A 15106-nucleotide genomic window follows, 5' to 3' on the forward strand; every position below is an offset into this window, starting at 1 on the left:
TCTAACATCCACTCGCTTGTTGGTCATATTGAACATGATAGACATTATTCACAGAACATTACCCTGGAGAATAGCAATCCAAACATGCAATATCAAAACTACACAACTGCAGGACATCTAAATCACAAAGATGAATTGCTGCCTCGTTAATGGGATCCGGGTCTTGCCAAGCTTTCTTTATTGCCCTTCATTCTCAGTTACTTTATTGGGAAAAGAATAGAAATCAGCGTGATTTGATGCACGGCTCAGTTCCTCCTCTGTACCCCCACCTTGCACTTGACTGAAAACAATTCAACACGACGTCCGATTAAAATACGCCAGATCATTTTTCTGTTGACATAATGGGCGCTATCACTCAAGTGGGGCTGATCTAGTTACTTTTGGTTACAGCTGAATGGCAGTGGCACTTTTCTTTGTGAGAGCTCTGTTGTTATCATGCTAATCAGTAAGAGTAGCTGGCAATTATTTGTCATCCATTCTGCTCTTTGATGCTCGGTAGGTGCTGGTGGAGGAGCTGCAACTTCTTTTTTTTTTTTTTAATTAGGCTTACTAGTGCTGGGATTTTAGACGGGAAAGAGGAAGGGGAGAGATACTCAATGCAACAGGAAGGGGCAAGAGGGGAAAAGGGAAGCAGGATTGTGGTGGGGGCGGATTCCAATTTTTATGAATCACACTAATGCAATCTATCTATAGTAAATCCAGTGAGCTGGCCGATGAAGAGATTTAGCCATTTAGCAGGGGAATATGAGCTTGTACAGGAGCTTGTCTGTTATCTGCCTTTCTCTCTAATTTATCTCCGTTCATCCCAAGGGCTGGAGAATTTACAGTATGTTTTAATACAAAAAATAAACAGACTTGAAGCCCAGAGGAAAGACTGTAGACTATAGATCATGTGCTAGTCTTATCCTCATTTCAATGTAGCTGGGCTATATAAAATCTATTTTTTTAAAAAAAATCTAATATATTGACAGGATTTCTAAAAACACTTGAAAGAAATATAAAGATTTTACTTTGGTTGTCTGAAAACAGTCGAAATTTTGGTTGGACATTACCATCATGTTTCTCTTATCCTCCTCTACACTATATGGACAAAAGAACTGGGCCACCTACACATTACACCTACATGAGCTGCTCAGCCATGGAAAATGGTGCCATGAACCTCCCAGTGCTCAGGTTTTGTGCTGACGTTAATGCTCGAGTAGGTTTCAAGTTCTGGGGTTTTTGAATCAGCAGAAGGCGATGACTTTTACGCACTATGAGCCTCAGAACTCGACCTCCCTGCTCTGTAACTTTACCTGGTCTGCCACTTTGTGTCTGAGTCTCTGTGATTTCCAATAATAATACCACTTTCAGCTGTTGTGGAAAATCTTGGAGTGACAAAATTTCACAAACTGACTTGCTACAATGGCGGCGTCCTATTACTGTAGCATGCTCAAATACAGTGAACGCTTCAGGACTCTTATTGTAAATGTAAACAGTCGCAGCAGATGGCTGCTACTCCTTGACCTTGATTCTGCTGGAGGTTTCTTCCTGTTAAAAAGGAGGTTTTCCTTCCCGCGGTCACCAAGTGCTTGCTCATAGGGAGACTTTTGATTGTTGGGGTTTTCTGTCTATTATTGTGAGGTCGTTACCTTACAATATCAAGCACTTTGAGGCCACTTGGCTCTATATAAATAAAATTGACTGCATAGCTAGATTTTTATACAGCTGTGCCAATGACAGTAAAAACCCCTAGTATATGTGTTAGGCTTTGTGTAGCAATATACAGCGTGGAAAAAAAAAATCTCAACAATGCAGCTTTTCTTTGTTGATTAATGCTTGTGTCTAATGCGTGTAGTCTTTTGTCAGAGTGTGTTTAAGCATTGATAAATACCCTGCTTTTTTTTTCTTTTCTCCAGTTAGGGACGGAGCATTCGGACAGTGTGAGATTCCTAAAGATCCCCGTTATCCAGACTGCCCCAGTAAGATGGATGTAAGTCTTTATATCTCACTTAAGTCCAAACGCAGAGAGCAATCATCCATTTGTCGTGTTGTGGCGTTTCACCTTGGTGCAAGCCAATATAAATCTGCTCTAATAAGATAAGGGAATGTTTAACCTTCAAGCGGCCGAGGTATTTTAGTGTCTAAAGTGAGGTCCTATAGAACACTACAGAGACCTTTTATTTAATGGCTCTATTTAAAGCTATAACACACATATAGATTTCCTCTATGATAGATAGATATTCTAAGATGTTCTACTATAATTATGGTTTACAACCCATTTATGCCAAAAGGAGTTAAGAATACGAATTATAAAAACAAAATGTCTTTGCTTATATAATACTGGAAAAAAAAATACACTTTAAAATTTAAGGTATTTGAAGTTTGTGTGAAATGTATTTTATAGTGTGCTTATATTGTTTTACCAGCAAAATTTATAAAACCTGTGGCTTTGTAATACAATAGCGATCATAATTGATACTTATATGCTTCGTTGTACTTTAAATGCTTGTAGATCTTTAATATTTAAAAGATTTTATGATTAAACATACATAAATATATAAGTTACAATGAGCTGTTTTCATTAACAACCACTTCTTTCCATTTTCTTCACTACAACAGTTTTTGTTAAAGAAAGTGTGTGGGGGGGGGGGAATGAAAGGCACAGGAAGGAGACCTCAATTTAAAAACTCAAAGTAGGAAACATGTTTTATGACTGAAAACATCACAATATGTAAAAAAAAAAAAAAGAAAGAAAAAAAAAAGCTATAAAAAACCCCATTTGGCCACGTGAAGGCTAAAGGCTCTTAGCAGAAAACTGGGTTGTCTAAGCAATGGACTGCACTTACTAATCAAAACAAAGAAAAGCAGACTATAAAAACAGATGAGTAAACAGAGTTTCATAATTGCAGTTTGGGAAAAAAATACTGTTTAATAAAAACAGCTTGGGTAAATAAAAGAAAAAGTCAAATCAAATCACTTTTTATTGTCACATCACATGTGCAGGCACACTGGCACAGCACATGTGAGTGAAATTCTTGTGTGCGAGCCCCACAAGCAACAGAGATGTGCAAACAGTCATTGTGCTTTATGAAAAAACTAAGCTTGTTCAGTATACTGCTGTCGCAACGAAGTGTGCTAGTATAGCTGTGTACCAGACATGTATACAGAGAAAATAGTTATTTGTATGTATTAAGCAGACCTTCATCCATCATCAGTAATATGCCATATGGATGTATTTAATATAGACTATGTGATAAAAGTACTAGACCACCTGGAGGATCTCCTCAGCCAGGAAAATCCATGCCACGAAGCTCCTGGTGTAAATTCTTTGTTCTGACGTTAACGCCAGAAGAAGTATGGAACGCTGCATTTACTCAGTCTGCAAAAAAACTGATCTTTGGGACGGAGTTCAGTAACTGCAGCCTACTGTAGAGAACACTGGACGTGAAAAGTTTTGTTGAGTCAGACTTCCAAAGCTTTTTTCTTTTTAAGTTAATAGCATCCTAAACTTGTTTCATAACGGGGATCATTAGATTATATAATCTAAGCTTAATTAGACTATCTAGCCAACCATTCTCTTCCTCTCATCCTTATCAGGGTCAGGTGGGGGCTGGAGCCCAGCTACCATAGGGCGAGAGGTGGGGTACACCCTGGACAGGTCACCAATCTGATGCAAAGCCAATCAGACTAATTTAACTAAAGAAAAGTGGCATCACGCTGAAGCAGAAATGTGTAGACCCCACTGATAAATGGCAAAAGCCACACTCCCATGGTGATATCCAACATTATGGATTATTTAACCATCAATATCTTTGGAAATTTTTATTGTTTTGTATTTACAGCTGATCACCTTATCTGATCAGTATGCTTTCGTCTGAACTGGCCTAGTTGACAGAAATGTCTGTATTCCTGTTACGAGATGGTGATTCTTGGCTAAAGTCACAAGTATTTCCACATGTTATGTTTTTTCTTTATAACATGCTTTTACTCAGGCTTTTGTCTTTTTAGAAAAAACATTTTCGAGGTTGTGGTAATGCAAAAAAGTAATAATAACGTGATAATAATGTTGACAAGAGGCCTTCCTCAGGTCAAGGAGAACATGAAGGACAGTTTACAAAAACTGAATTCTGTAACAGCTTCTTTTGTTGGTGGTGTATTGGGCCAGTATGTCTTTAGTATTCAACCCCAACTTTTCTTTCCAGTGGATGCGTGCTCGTTGGACCTCGGACCCTTGCTACGCCTTTTATGGCGTTGACGGCTCTGACTGCTCCTTCCTTATCTACCTGAGTGAGGTGGAGTGGTTCTGCCCCCCACTGGCCTGGAGGAATCAGACCACTACACCTACCTTAAAGCCTCCCCCCAAGAGACAGGTAATATAATATTTTCACATCATTTCTTCCAATTGCTTCTGACCTTCTGGTAGCCGAACAATAATTTGGAACAGAGAGCAAAGTGACAGTGATTTAGGGGCTAAACATTCGCCCACTATGGCCCAGCCATGTACAAGAGCTAGAAGCTTTTCTGCAGAATAAAGGAGAATTCCTGTTGCTGAACTAAGGAATCTTGCTGGGTTGTTTTCACGGCTGTGCATTGATGAAGAAGAACTCAAGAGGGTGGGGGAGTGCAATGTTTTTAAAGTCGAAATTCTCACCGGCAGGTCAAAAAAGGGGCTGATGCTCCACTGAGGAAGTGCATGGTAATCTGCACTCGCATGAAACGCCACCTGTGGTGTCGATCTCAAAGTTATCATAAGCCTGAAATTGGCAAAAATATAAGAAAATATGTGAAATTGGCAAATAAAAAATAATGGTGTGAAATGGTGAGTGGTTCGTGCTTCGATGTTCGAGGATTCAGTGGCCATATTTGTTGATAAGTTCCCCGCGGAGGAGAATAAGCAGCTGTAAATTATCGCTTAAACGGTGCTAGGTGTCGCTCCCAGTTTTCACTGCTGTTTGCTTTCCTGCCTCATTTGATTTTTATTTTCAGCATCAACATGCGATGCGCTGAGCTTACAATCACTCTGCTAGGTCTACCCATCCGTTTGCCCCCATCCTCTCCCCCGTGTCTCTCCTCAGAGTAATGCACTGCCAGCATGATGGGCCCTGACGTGAAGTCTTTCTGCAGCTCTGCCTTCTGCTGTAATTGCCAGCCGGTACTCACTGGGAATACTCCCAATGCGTCCCTTCAGTGCTCTGCATCTTGTTTTGCTGTGCACAAGTTGCTCTTGAGAGCAATAATCCACCTGTATTGAGAGAAGACGGTGCAGCTCTATGTATTTTTTTTCTTTTATAGTATATGTGTGTTAGAGAGAGACAGTTTGGGTTTGTGGTTATCAGCTTATTCGCTTCTAAATCCTTTCAGCTCTTCTATGCAGTCTCTCCTTCGATTAACGATCCCATACTGGTTATGCCTTATAATGCAGTGATTAGAGTGGGTGAAAGAGGAAAATCTGGGAATCTCGTGTGTCCTATCCAAGGAGTCTACCTCAGGCTAACGGTGGATAACAAGACACTGCACACTGTTTGTCACCTATAGATTTTAAACTACATTCAATGAAAACTGCTTTATTTGTTAAGAAAAAACAGCCATCATAACGTTTTTCTAATATCTCTCACCCGTTCATCTCAATACCAGCATAATCCCTATTTCCTGGTGTAAAATTCAGTAAGGAATTATTACAACAAAAGAATGAAATTAATTATTGGCTCATGAAAAGCCACATCTAATTTTCCTTCCATTTCTGATACCTTTCCTCTCCTGTCATCCAGGCTGTTTTTCAGTCTGACATCGGGGCTCTGATGGAGCAGGTGGGCACCGGGAAGGAATCTTTGAGCTTCATGAAGAGACGCATACGCAGGCTGGCAGCACAGTGGGCCTCTGCTGCTCGGCGGCTGGATGACAAGCTTCGCAACCACTGGAGAGAGCAAAAAAGGGTGAATATGAGAGATTTTCACACGCAAATGCTTCTGCGCACACTGGAGGAAAAGTGTGCGCAGAAGGAGAAGTAGTCCGTGATGCGGTTTCCTCTTTTCAAAGTGTTGTGACAGCAACATACAGCAGATGAGTGCTCTTCTAAGTCTGGAAACGTATTCCTCAGTTTCTAATTTGATCTAAATCCATCTGGTTCGGCACTGAGGGGAAAAAAAACCTCTCAGCACAGAATGTTTCTACTCTAACAAACTTGCTCACACACCAGACCAAGTTACCAACAACCGTGACACTCAGATGAACTTTTATGTTCTTCTTAATCTTTGCTTGCTTGGTGTTAATTACACTATGCTGAGGTACAGACATGAACAGATGCTGACTCAGAGTAACTACTGAGAGGCTTTTGTGCACTTTCACCTCTGACAGCTGCATTTCCACCAAGTATCAAGAGATGTCCAGTGAAAAAGCACTGGCATGAGTGCATGGTGTATTTTGGCGAGAATTTAGATTGTACATTTGGGAATAAAAAGTAAATGTTCAATGCCTGTCGCAAAGATTGATGTTAATTATGGCATAAAACAACAATGTGTAATGCAGAACACCCACAAGATACAGCCATGGCAGATTTCCCCACCTCTAGACTTTTATCTGAATTGCTGTGGTGTTAGCTGTTTCACATCTTGATGACGCATTGATTAGCACTGTTGAAACTTCTGCTTTGCCTTAGGCTGCTCATATGTTTTTGGTTCAGAACACAGGAGTTAAAAAACCCACCAAAACAAAAACCCCACTGTTTTTAACCACTACAACCAAGGGCTGAAAATTCACTGTAGCCTAAGGCAAAAGCACACTTTTTAAAATATCAGCTGTTTGTTCTTAATTGTTTTAATTGATTGAATTTTGTCTGATGCCAATCTGACCACAAAAATAGTAAAGTAATGCCAATTCCATACCATAATCTGTATATCAAAGATGGACTGCATACAGAATAAATCAAGCCTTAAAACTACTTTTTCTCCAGATGCCACCAGATGGCAATAGCTTTGGTTGCAACAAGTCTTGCATCCCATAGCAGTCAGACTTTTCTACTGAGTGTAAGAACTCATTTTGTTTTATATTGAACAAAAATTTCAGTCCTTTTTCAGAAATCTTGAGGCCTTTACACACTGGCTCCGTAAAATCTGTAAAGATCTGTGCAAATATTTTGTGAGTTAAAAATATTTTTCGGACTCAAACATGAAATTCTCCCTGCTGTCGGCTTCTCGTGAGAATCGGATGAACCCAGAATCCCAGTTTCTTCCTTTTCTTGTTTAGAAACATCATGACCAGTTCATCATTGCTTGATGCCAACTTAATTTTTTTGTCCATAGTGCATATTTTGAGGACGTATTTTCCGCAAAAATGCAAGTGTGTTGAGTTTGGATCTGAAAAATCTAAACTTTTTTGCAAAGGGCCTGAATTTAATGGTCTTTAGTGATACTGTGTTTCAAAATAGAGGATTATCTGTGGTATAGCTAATAACTATAGTCTCATCTCGAGGCTACAGGACTTTAGAAACCTGCGGGTGACATCACAGTAGCTATGTCCATCTTATCCAACTGCTGCTTTTGCAAAGTCTCAGTTTTGGCCCATTTTGTATTTTGGAGCAAGGGGTGACAGTGTTTAGATGAAAGTGTACTGCTAAATTCTCTCCTATTAAGTAAAGCTTGGTTAGAAAGGTACTTGCATAGATTGTAGGGGTGCATTACACAGATCTATTCTAACTAGTGCTAATAGACCATGGCCTTCTTGCACAGGCTCTAAGGAAACATGGCTGAAACAATGACATCATCTCCCTGGTCAAAACTGGTCAGTGAATCGTAAACAGACCGATACTGACATTGTTTCCACATCACATCTTATTATTGTAATGAAGTAATTAAATGTCTGAACTAATTTGGTTTGAACATAAATATAGTCATATGTGATTATAGCCATACAATTACACATCCTCTCCATGTACTGTATGGTAAGTTATTTGCCATGCATGTTTGTGTGGAGCATCTTATTAAGAAGCTACAGTGTCATTATATGTGCCTTGCTTCTCATTATGATGCTACTGTAGTCCAGATCTCAGTTTCATAAGCTATTTTTACTGAGATGGATGTAGGCCGTTCTCCCAAGACTGAAAGAAATTCAGAATTGCTGAATTCTGTCTTTTGTAAATGAACTCACATTATCTTGGCATTATGTTATGTGTGTGTATTTGTGTTGCTCTCATCAGCCAGTTTTCAACTGAATAAATCAAATTTCTCTCTATTAATAGGATTCCGCTCTTTCCAAATGCCAGCTTCTTTTTCCCCCACTGGGAAAAGAGAGCTTTGTTTACTGTAATGGTCTGCGTGACAGTAATAGTTACTGTCCATTAACCAGACCCTGCAAGCTTGGCTTCCTTTGCTGAAACACTGAGAGCTGTTGAGCAAACAGAAATGCACTGATTTGTGTGAAAGAGAGATCTTTATAGAGTGTATCGGGCCAGCGTGTCCAGTTTTCTGATGCCTTTACTGTTTCACTGTACTCTGAGCTTTTAGTGTTTGAGTGAAAAACTTGTCCTCACCTCCTACTTTATCGTTCAGTAGGTATGACTCGGCATTCATGTGATACTTTAGTAAGTCATGAGTAACTGCTGGTGAGTCTTTTGTGTTTGTTTAAAGTCTAACTAGAAGCAAAAATCTTGATTTAAATAGAAAGGGTAAGGAAATGCATGCATTGCAATTGCATGCTCTTTTAGGTTGTGGGAACTGAAATCTGTTCTGAGTCATTCTTTGACAAGCAGTTAGAAATCGTGTCTGATATTTTTGGTTTGTTGATTGAATTAATCTGTTCAAATACAATTAATCTGCCTCTGAGTGGACTGGACACAGAATCATCTTCAGATAAAACAATAACATCAGCATCCTGTCAGAACAGATGGTCACACTGGACTAGAGGCTATGTATGTATGTGTGTATGTATGTGTGTTTTTACAACTTCAACCTAAAGTGCTCTATCTATGCAAGATAGCATGGGTGCACGTGTGTGTATATACGTATATGTACGTGTGTGTGTATAGAATAGAATAGAATAGAATTCAACTTTATTGTCATTGCACAGGTACAGGGCAACGAAATGCAGTTTGCATCCATCCAGAAGTGCTTTAGTGATATAGATATATTACAATATATATTAGCAATAATATAGATATGTGAGTATATTACAGAAATGGGTCTATTATGGTATGTTATAATGTACACGGTATGAAGTATGTTGTGAATATTCTATAACTAAGTATGTACAGGCTGTAGTGAGTACAAGCTATGTACAGGATATGAACAGGATATAAATATGAATAACTATACAGAATATGAAATAAATAACTTTACAGAATCTGGGATATACAGCTATACAGAAATGGGAACTATGCAAGTTGTAAACAGTTGTAGGATTAAAAATTATCGAATGTACAGAATGATTATTTACACAGAGCTATACAGTAGTGCAGTTAAGATAAGTGAGGGTGTAGATAGTTTCTACAGAGGCTATATAAAGTGCTAGTGGTTGTGAGTGGTGGTTCAGTCCATGTTATTATTGTGTTTGAGGGTACAGTTGTCCATTGTGGGTGTGTGTATGTTCAGTCCATGAGTTTAACGTGGGTCAGATGTCAGGAGGCAGAGTTCAGGAGTCTGACAGCTGTGGGGAAGAAGCTGTTCCGGTACCTGGTGGTCTTAGTCCGGAGGCTCCTGTGGCGCCTCCCAGAGGGCAGGAGGGTGAAGAGTCCATGTGATGGGTGACTGGGGTCTTTGATGATTTTCCCAGCCCTTTTCAGACACCGCTTCCTGTAGATGTCTTTTATGGCAGGAAGTGGTGCTCCGGCGATGCGCTGGGCAGTTTTCACGACCCTCTGCAACGCCTTCCGGTCCGAGGCAGAGCAGTTCCCGTACCAGACTGTTATACAGTTGGTCAGGATGCTCTCGATGGTGCAGCGATAGAAGTTCACCAGGATGTCTGAGGACAGGTGGTTCTTCCTCAGAGTCCTCAAGAAGAAGAGGCGCTGGTGAGCCTTCTTGACCAGCTTGGAGCAGTTGGTCGTCCAGGTGAGATCCTCGGAGATGTGGACTCCCAGGAACTTGAAGCTGCTCACACGCTCCACAGCTGTCCCCTTAATGTGGATGGGTGGATGTGGGTCAGCATTCCTCCTGTAGTCCACGATGAGCTCCTTGGTCTTCTCGGTGTTAAGCAGCAGGTTGTTTCTGTCGCACCACTCAGCCAGACGATCCACCTCCTCCCTGTAGGTGGCCTCATCGTTGTCACTGATGAGGCCAATCACCGTGGTGTCATCTGCAAACTTAATGATGGTGTTGGAACCATCAGCAGGTCTGCAGTCGTGGGTGAAGAGGGAGTAGAGGAAAGGGCTCATCACACAGCCTTGTGGTACACCGGTGTTCATTGTGATGGTAGATGAGCAGCGGTTATCCAGCCGGACATGTTGGGGGCGGTTGGTCAGGAAGTCCAGTAACCATTTGCAGATGAGGGAACTGATACCCAGGTCTGTCAGTTTCCTGATGAGTTGTGAGGGGTGGATTGTATTGAATGCTGAACTGAAGTCTATAAACAGCATTCTGGCGTAGGTGTTGTTGTTGTCCAGGTGTGAGAGGACAGAGTGCATTGCGATGGAGACTGCATCCTCTGTGCTCCTGTTCCGGCGGTATGCGAATTGGTGGGGGTCCAGGGTGGGGGGGAGACAGGATTTGAAGTGTGCTAGGACCAGTCGCTCTAAGCACTTAGTGATGATGGGGGTGAGTGCTACTGGGCGGTAATCATTGAGGCAAGATGGGTTGGAGTTTTTGGGTATCGGGACGATGGAGGTGGATTTGAAGCAGGCCGGTACCACAGCGTGGGCCAAGGACAGATTGAATATGTCTGTGAGCACTCCTGCAAGCTCCCCAGAACACGCTCTGAGAACACGCCCGGGGATGCCATCAGGGCCTGCAGCCTTGTGGACATTGATCCTGCTCAGCACCGCTCCTACATCGGTGGGGGAGAGAGTCATAGGTTGGTGGTCTGGCGTCATGTCTGCTTTGGTTGTGGTTGTGGGGTTCCCTCGCTCAAAACGAGCATAAAAGTTGTTGAGCTCGTTGAGGAAGGAGACATCAGAGGATGCGGGGGAGGGTTTGGTGGTCCTGTAGTCTGTGATGGTCTGGAGTCCTTGCCACATGCGTCGGGGGTTGGAGTTGGAGAAGTGTTCTTCTACCTTCTTTTTGTAATGGTGTTTGGCTTTTTTGATGCCCTTCTTTAGATTAGCCCTGGCTGTACTGTAGGCGTGTGCATCTCCTGACCTAAAGGCAGTGTTGCGGGCCTTCAGGAGGAGACGAACATCCCGGTTCATCCACACGTACGTGTGTGTGTATATACGTATATACACACGTACGTGCGCGTGTATATACGCACGTGCGTATATACTTTCACTCTCACATAGTTTTATTTTAATTTCTATATTTAGATATTTTTATTCTCATGTTTACACATTTAACACACACATTGCAGTATTGTGCTCTCTTATGTACATTAAAATACATGTATATTTACAATTTTCACTCTAACATACATGCGTTTTCATTTATGCATTCCTACATTTTGCTCTCATTTACATGCATTCAATATGCATTTAATCTCACAAATAATATATGTATGTAAGAAGAGAATGCATACATGTCTGAAGAAAATATATGTATGCAAGAGAATAATGTATGTGAATGAAAGAGTATAGTGGAAACGGAAGGAGTTTAATGGAAACGGAAGGCTGGGTGTCTGTACCGCTGTGATTGGCTGAGAAGCACGCGCGGGTCACTTTCAAGTGTCTGACAGCATGGAGGCGGGAGAAGAAACTGGAGTTCTTCAGGAAGCTATCGGGGTGTTAAGAAATATTTTATCATCTCCTGAAACGGTCACATCATTGTCCTCGTCACTTGATCGAGATGGGACTCAACTGCACCCAGTGTTACCCACAGCACGGTGGAAAGTGAGATGAGGGAACTTTTTAGACCAGCTAACACCTGGGTAGCTTCAACAAGCCAAGTAGCTACACGGAGTTCGACTTGATTTAGATATCAGGGTTGTATAAATCATTCCCCCAAACTATCAAAACATTTTAGCAAGCTTATATCATTATCTAAAGGGAGGGTGTCATGATGGTGCATTGCCCCCTCACAGGAAGTATGGTCTGCTTTCAAACCTGCTGGCCAGCTGGGGACTTGCTGTGTGGACTTTGCATGTCGTGTTTGTGTTTGTACAAGTTCCCTCTGGGTATTCCAGCTTCCTCCCACAGTCCAGTTCAGTTAAGTCAGTTCAAGATTTGCCATGAGTGTGATTGACTGTGTTTCTGTCTTAGCCTTCTGATAGACTAGTGATATGTCCAGGGTGTACCCCATGTCTCTCCCACAGTCAGCTAGGATAGGCTCCAGCCCTCCTGCAACCCTGACTTGGATAAATCAGGAAAAACAAACAGACTGATAGCTTTTTCTAGATAAACTTTAACTTTACAGTTTTATCAGTTTAATCCAATAAAAAAAACCTCCAGAGTAAAGTTTTAAATCTATTTTTTTTTTAACTTACACGTTATACATTTACCACCATCATCACTATTATGGAAAATTCCCACAAATTTCAATTCAGAAGTGAAAATGCTTTGCTGTTTCTTCTGGATGCTCGGTAAGAGATCAGCAGCCCGATCACAGTGTTTGTGCCCACACGCTGTTTTTGATCACTTCTGAATGTGATGCTTCAGTCTAGACCAAACCATTCCTGTCTTCAAAAGCATTATAATAAGTGAAGCCCTATCTATTAAAAAAAATAAAAGGATTTATAATATTTTTTCAAAGGATCCATTCTTCTTTCTGTTATTGTTGAACATATGCTGATAATCACTATGTCCTGTTTACGTACTTGGTTATTTTATTCTTTCAATGTTTGTGCAAATTATAAAATTAACCCCCCCTACACCACCCACCCCTGCCCTTACACCAAACTGAGATCTTTTGTTTGTTTGTTTTTTTTTATTCCCTACCACAATTCGCACTGTTGTTGCGGCAGTGATTTCACATCTGATATGTGTGGCTCATATGTGGGCACAGCTCTGCATGCTAAACAGTTTCAAGGCTCAAGCTGTTTTGTGTTAGCAGTGTAGGAGACAATAAAGGAATCTGCGAACTGAAACAAAGCAATGCTTGCAATGTTTAAATTTACTTAGCTAGCATATGTGTGATCTATTGTGAATCTTTTTTTAAAAAAAAAAAAGGTTTTTCAAAACGTGTGATGGAGAAATAAAAAAAAAAAAAAAGAAAAGTATATGCTGCCATCTGTTGAAAATATTTAATAGCCTGTGAAAGCTATGCTTCCTGGTAAACAGTTTTAAAAGTCGTGCATCGTTGTGCATATTAATTATCCTCGCACAGGTCAGTTTTTCTCTCGGCTTCATGCAGAGTTGAATGAATTGGTTCCCTAGTGTGGAAACGCAGCCAGCCTGCTTTTTCTTTCCTTTTTTCCTCATTCATTACATATTCAGTATTTAAAATGTAACCTCACTGATCCATGCCTAATATCTGGATACATTTATATGTGAAATTTTAAAATACCTAGGAAAATTGCTCTCACAATTGCTTTCAGTTATTCCCCATGCAGTGCTGGAGATTGTCTGAATAGCAAAAGTTGAAATTGATGGGGGCAAAAAAAAAATCTCCAGTTCCCTACTGTAACAGAACTGAAACACTGCACGCATTGCATTAAAAAAACATTGTGCTGTGGTGCACTCAACTCCATTCCTCTCTTGCCTTGACTCTTCTCTACCTTCTGCATTCAGATTCTCGTCCACGTGGGTTTTCTGACAGAGGAGTCTGGGGATGTCTTCAGTCCCAAGGTGCTGAAGGGAGGTCCTTTAGGTGAGATGGTGCAATGGGCCGACATTCTCACAGCCCTCCACGTGCTGGGACACAACCTCAAGATCTCGTTTTCTCTCAAGGAGCTGCATGGGTAAGCTAATATAAACCTTGCATTTAACACACAGTTAAAATCTTATGTGAGGGTATCTGTGCGGGAGTCATCTGCTCTTTCGTAAAAGCAACAAAACAAAACAACAAAAAAAGTGAATGAAAATGCTTTGTTGTTCATTCTAGATGCTCTGTGAGCCATCGGCAGCCCGATCCCAGTGCTGTTGCCTACACACTGTTTTCGATCACCTTTGGCCACACACAGATAAGCTATCTCCTCCTGCTGCAGAGTGCTGTTTCAGCCTGAGGGCTTGACAGCATCTCTACAGCTTGTGCACCTCCTTCCTGGCGCAGCTCACTGACTCCTGAGTGATAACGGGCTCGTCACTCGCTGCACAGACATAAGGGCCTATGACAGAGGACATACAGACGTGTACACACAGCGTGTCTCGCAGTCAGGCTGGTGAACTGGTTTTATCTAAAAGCAACACTATTGGTTGCCACGGCGATGAGGTGTAGTATGGAGAGTTCAGAAAGCAGAAAGCAGACATGTCCAGTCCTGCCTGCTTGAACATTTACTCAGTGGCGTGGTGTTTTGGAGCTGCCCGGGCTTCACAGTGGCTGCTCAGGAAAATGACTGAACAAGTCTGGATTTGCTATTACTTCTTCTTCTTCTTCTTCTTCTTCTTCTTCTTCTTCTTTTTTTGGTGTGTGTTAACAGTGCTGTGGCTTGATGCCAGAGCAGACAGCCTGATGATGATATGCACTGGTTATCGAGCCATTGTTGTATGGAAGAGGCAACAGCACTGATGAGTTAGTGCAGCCCTTTCATCATAAATTTCAGGCTGTGAAGAAAAGCCACTTTGAAAATACTAGGGAGATCAGTGAGGTGGGAAAGCCGCTGTGGGAATGCGTCTGCTTTCCATGCCATTATTTACCCCACTAATTGGTGTCATGGCAGCTTGAATCACCGCAGTCTCGTCTCCATTGGGAGCAGCATCAGAAATGTTTTGAAAATTGCATGAGTCCTGCAAGAGACTCACAAAGAGACATTAGCAAGGGTTATGGACGATTCTTTCAAGCAGCTCATATTTTGTGCGTCCAGTGTGTGCTTATATTTGAGTTTCTTTCTTCTTCTTTTTTTAACTTACCATTTCAGTAATCAGCAAATGAAATGGTCAGTCATTGAGAAAAGA

At 41.3% G+C, this 15106-nt stretch overlaps 1 protein-coding gene across 2 annotated transcripts in view; it reads left to right on the plus strand.

Moving 5' to 3' along the window:
- Nucleotides 1-15106, plus strand: part of mgat5b (alpha-1,6-mannosylglycoprotein 6-beta-N-acetylglucosaminyltransferase B) — a 72590-nt gene that overhangs the window by 21460 nt on the left and 36024 nt on the right. For both annotated transcript variants that reach the window (XM_085453806.1, XM_085453807.1), the window contains 4 exons: nt 1899-1972; nt 4185-4352; nt 5751-5915; nt 13784-13953. In XM_085453806.1, the coding sequence (XP_085309932.1) occupies nt 1899-1972; nt 4185-4352; nt 5751-5915; nt 13784-13953 (577 nt within the window). The remainder of the gene's footprint in view (nt 1-1898; nt 1973-4184; nt 4353-5750; nt 5916-13783; nt 13954-15106) is intronic.

This window comes from Copadichromis virginalis, linkage group LG4 (genome assembly GCF_057382275.1).
Source record: "Copadichromis virginalis isolate Kocher_CV1m ecotype Utaka linkage group LG4, C_Virginalis_male_GT1.1, whole genome shotgun sequence".
Taxonomy (NCBI): domain Eukaryota; kingdom Metazoa; phylum Chordata; class Actinopteri; order Cichliformes; family Cichlidae; genus Copadichromis; species Copadichromis virginalis.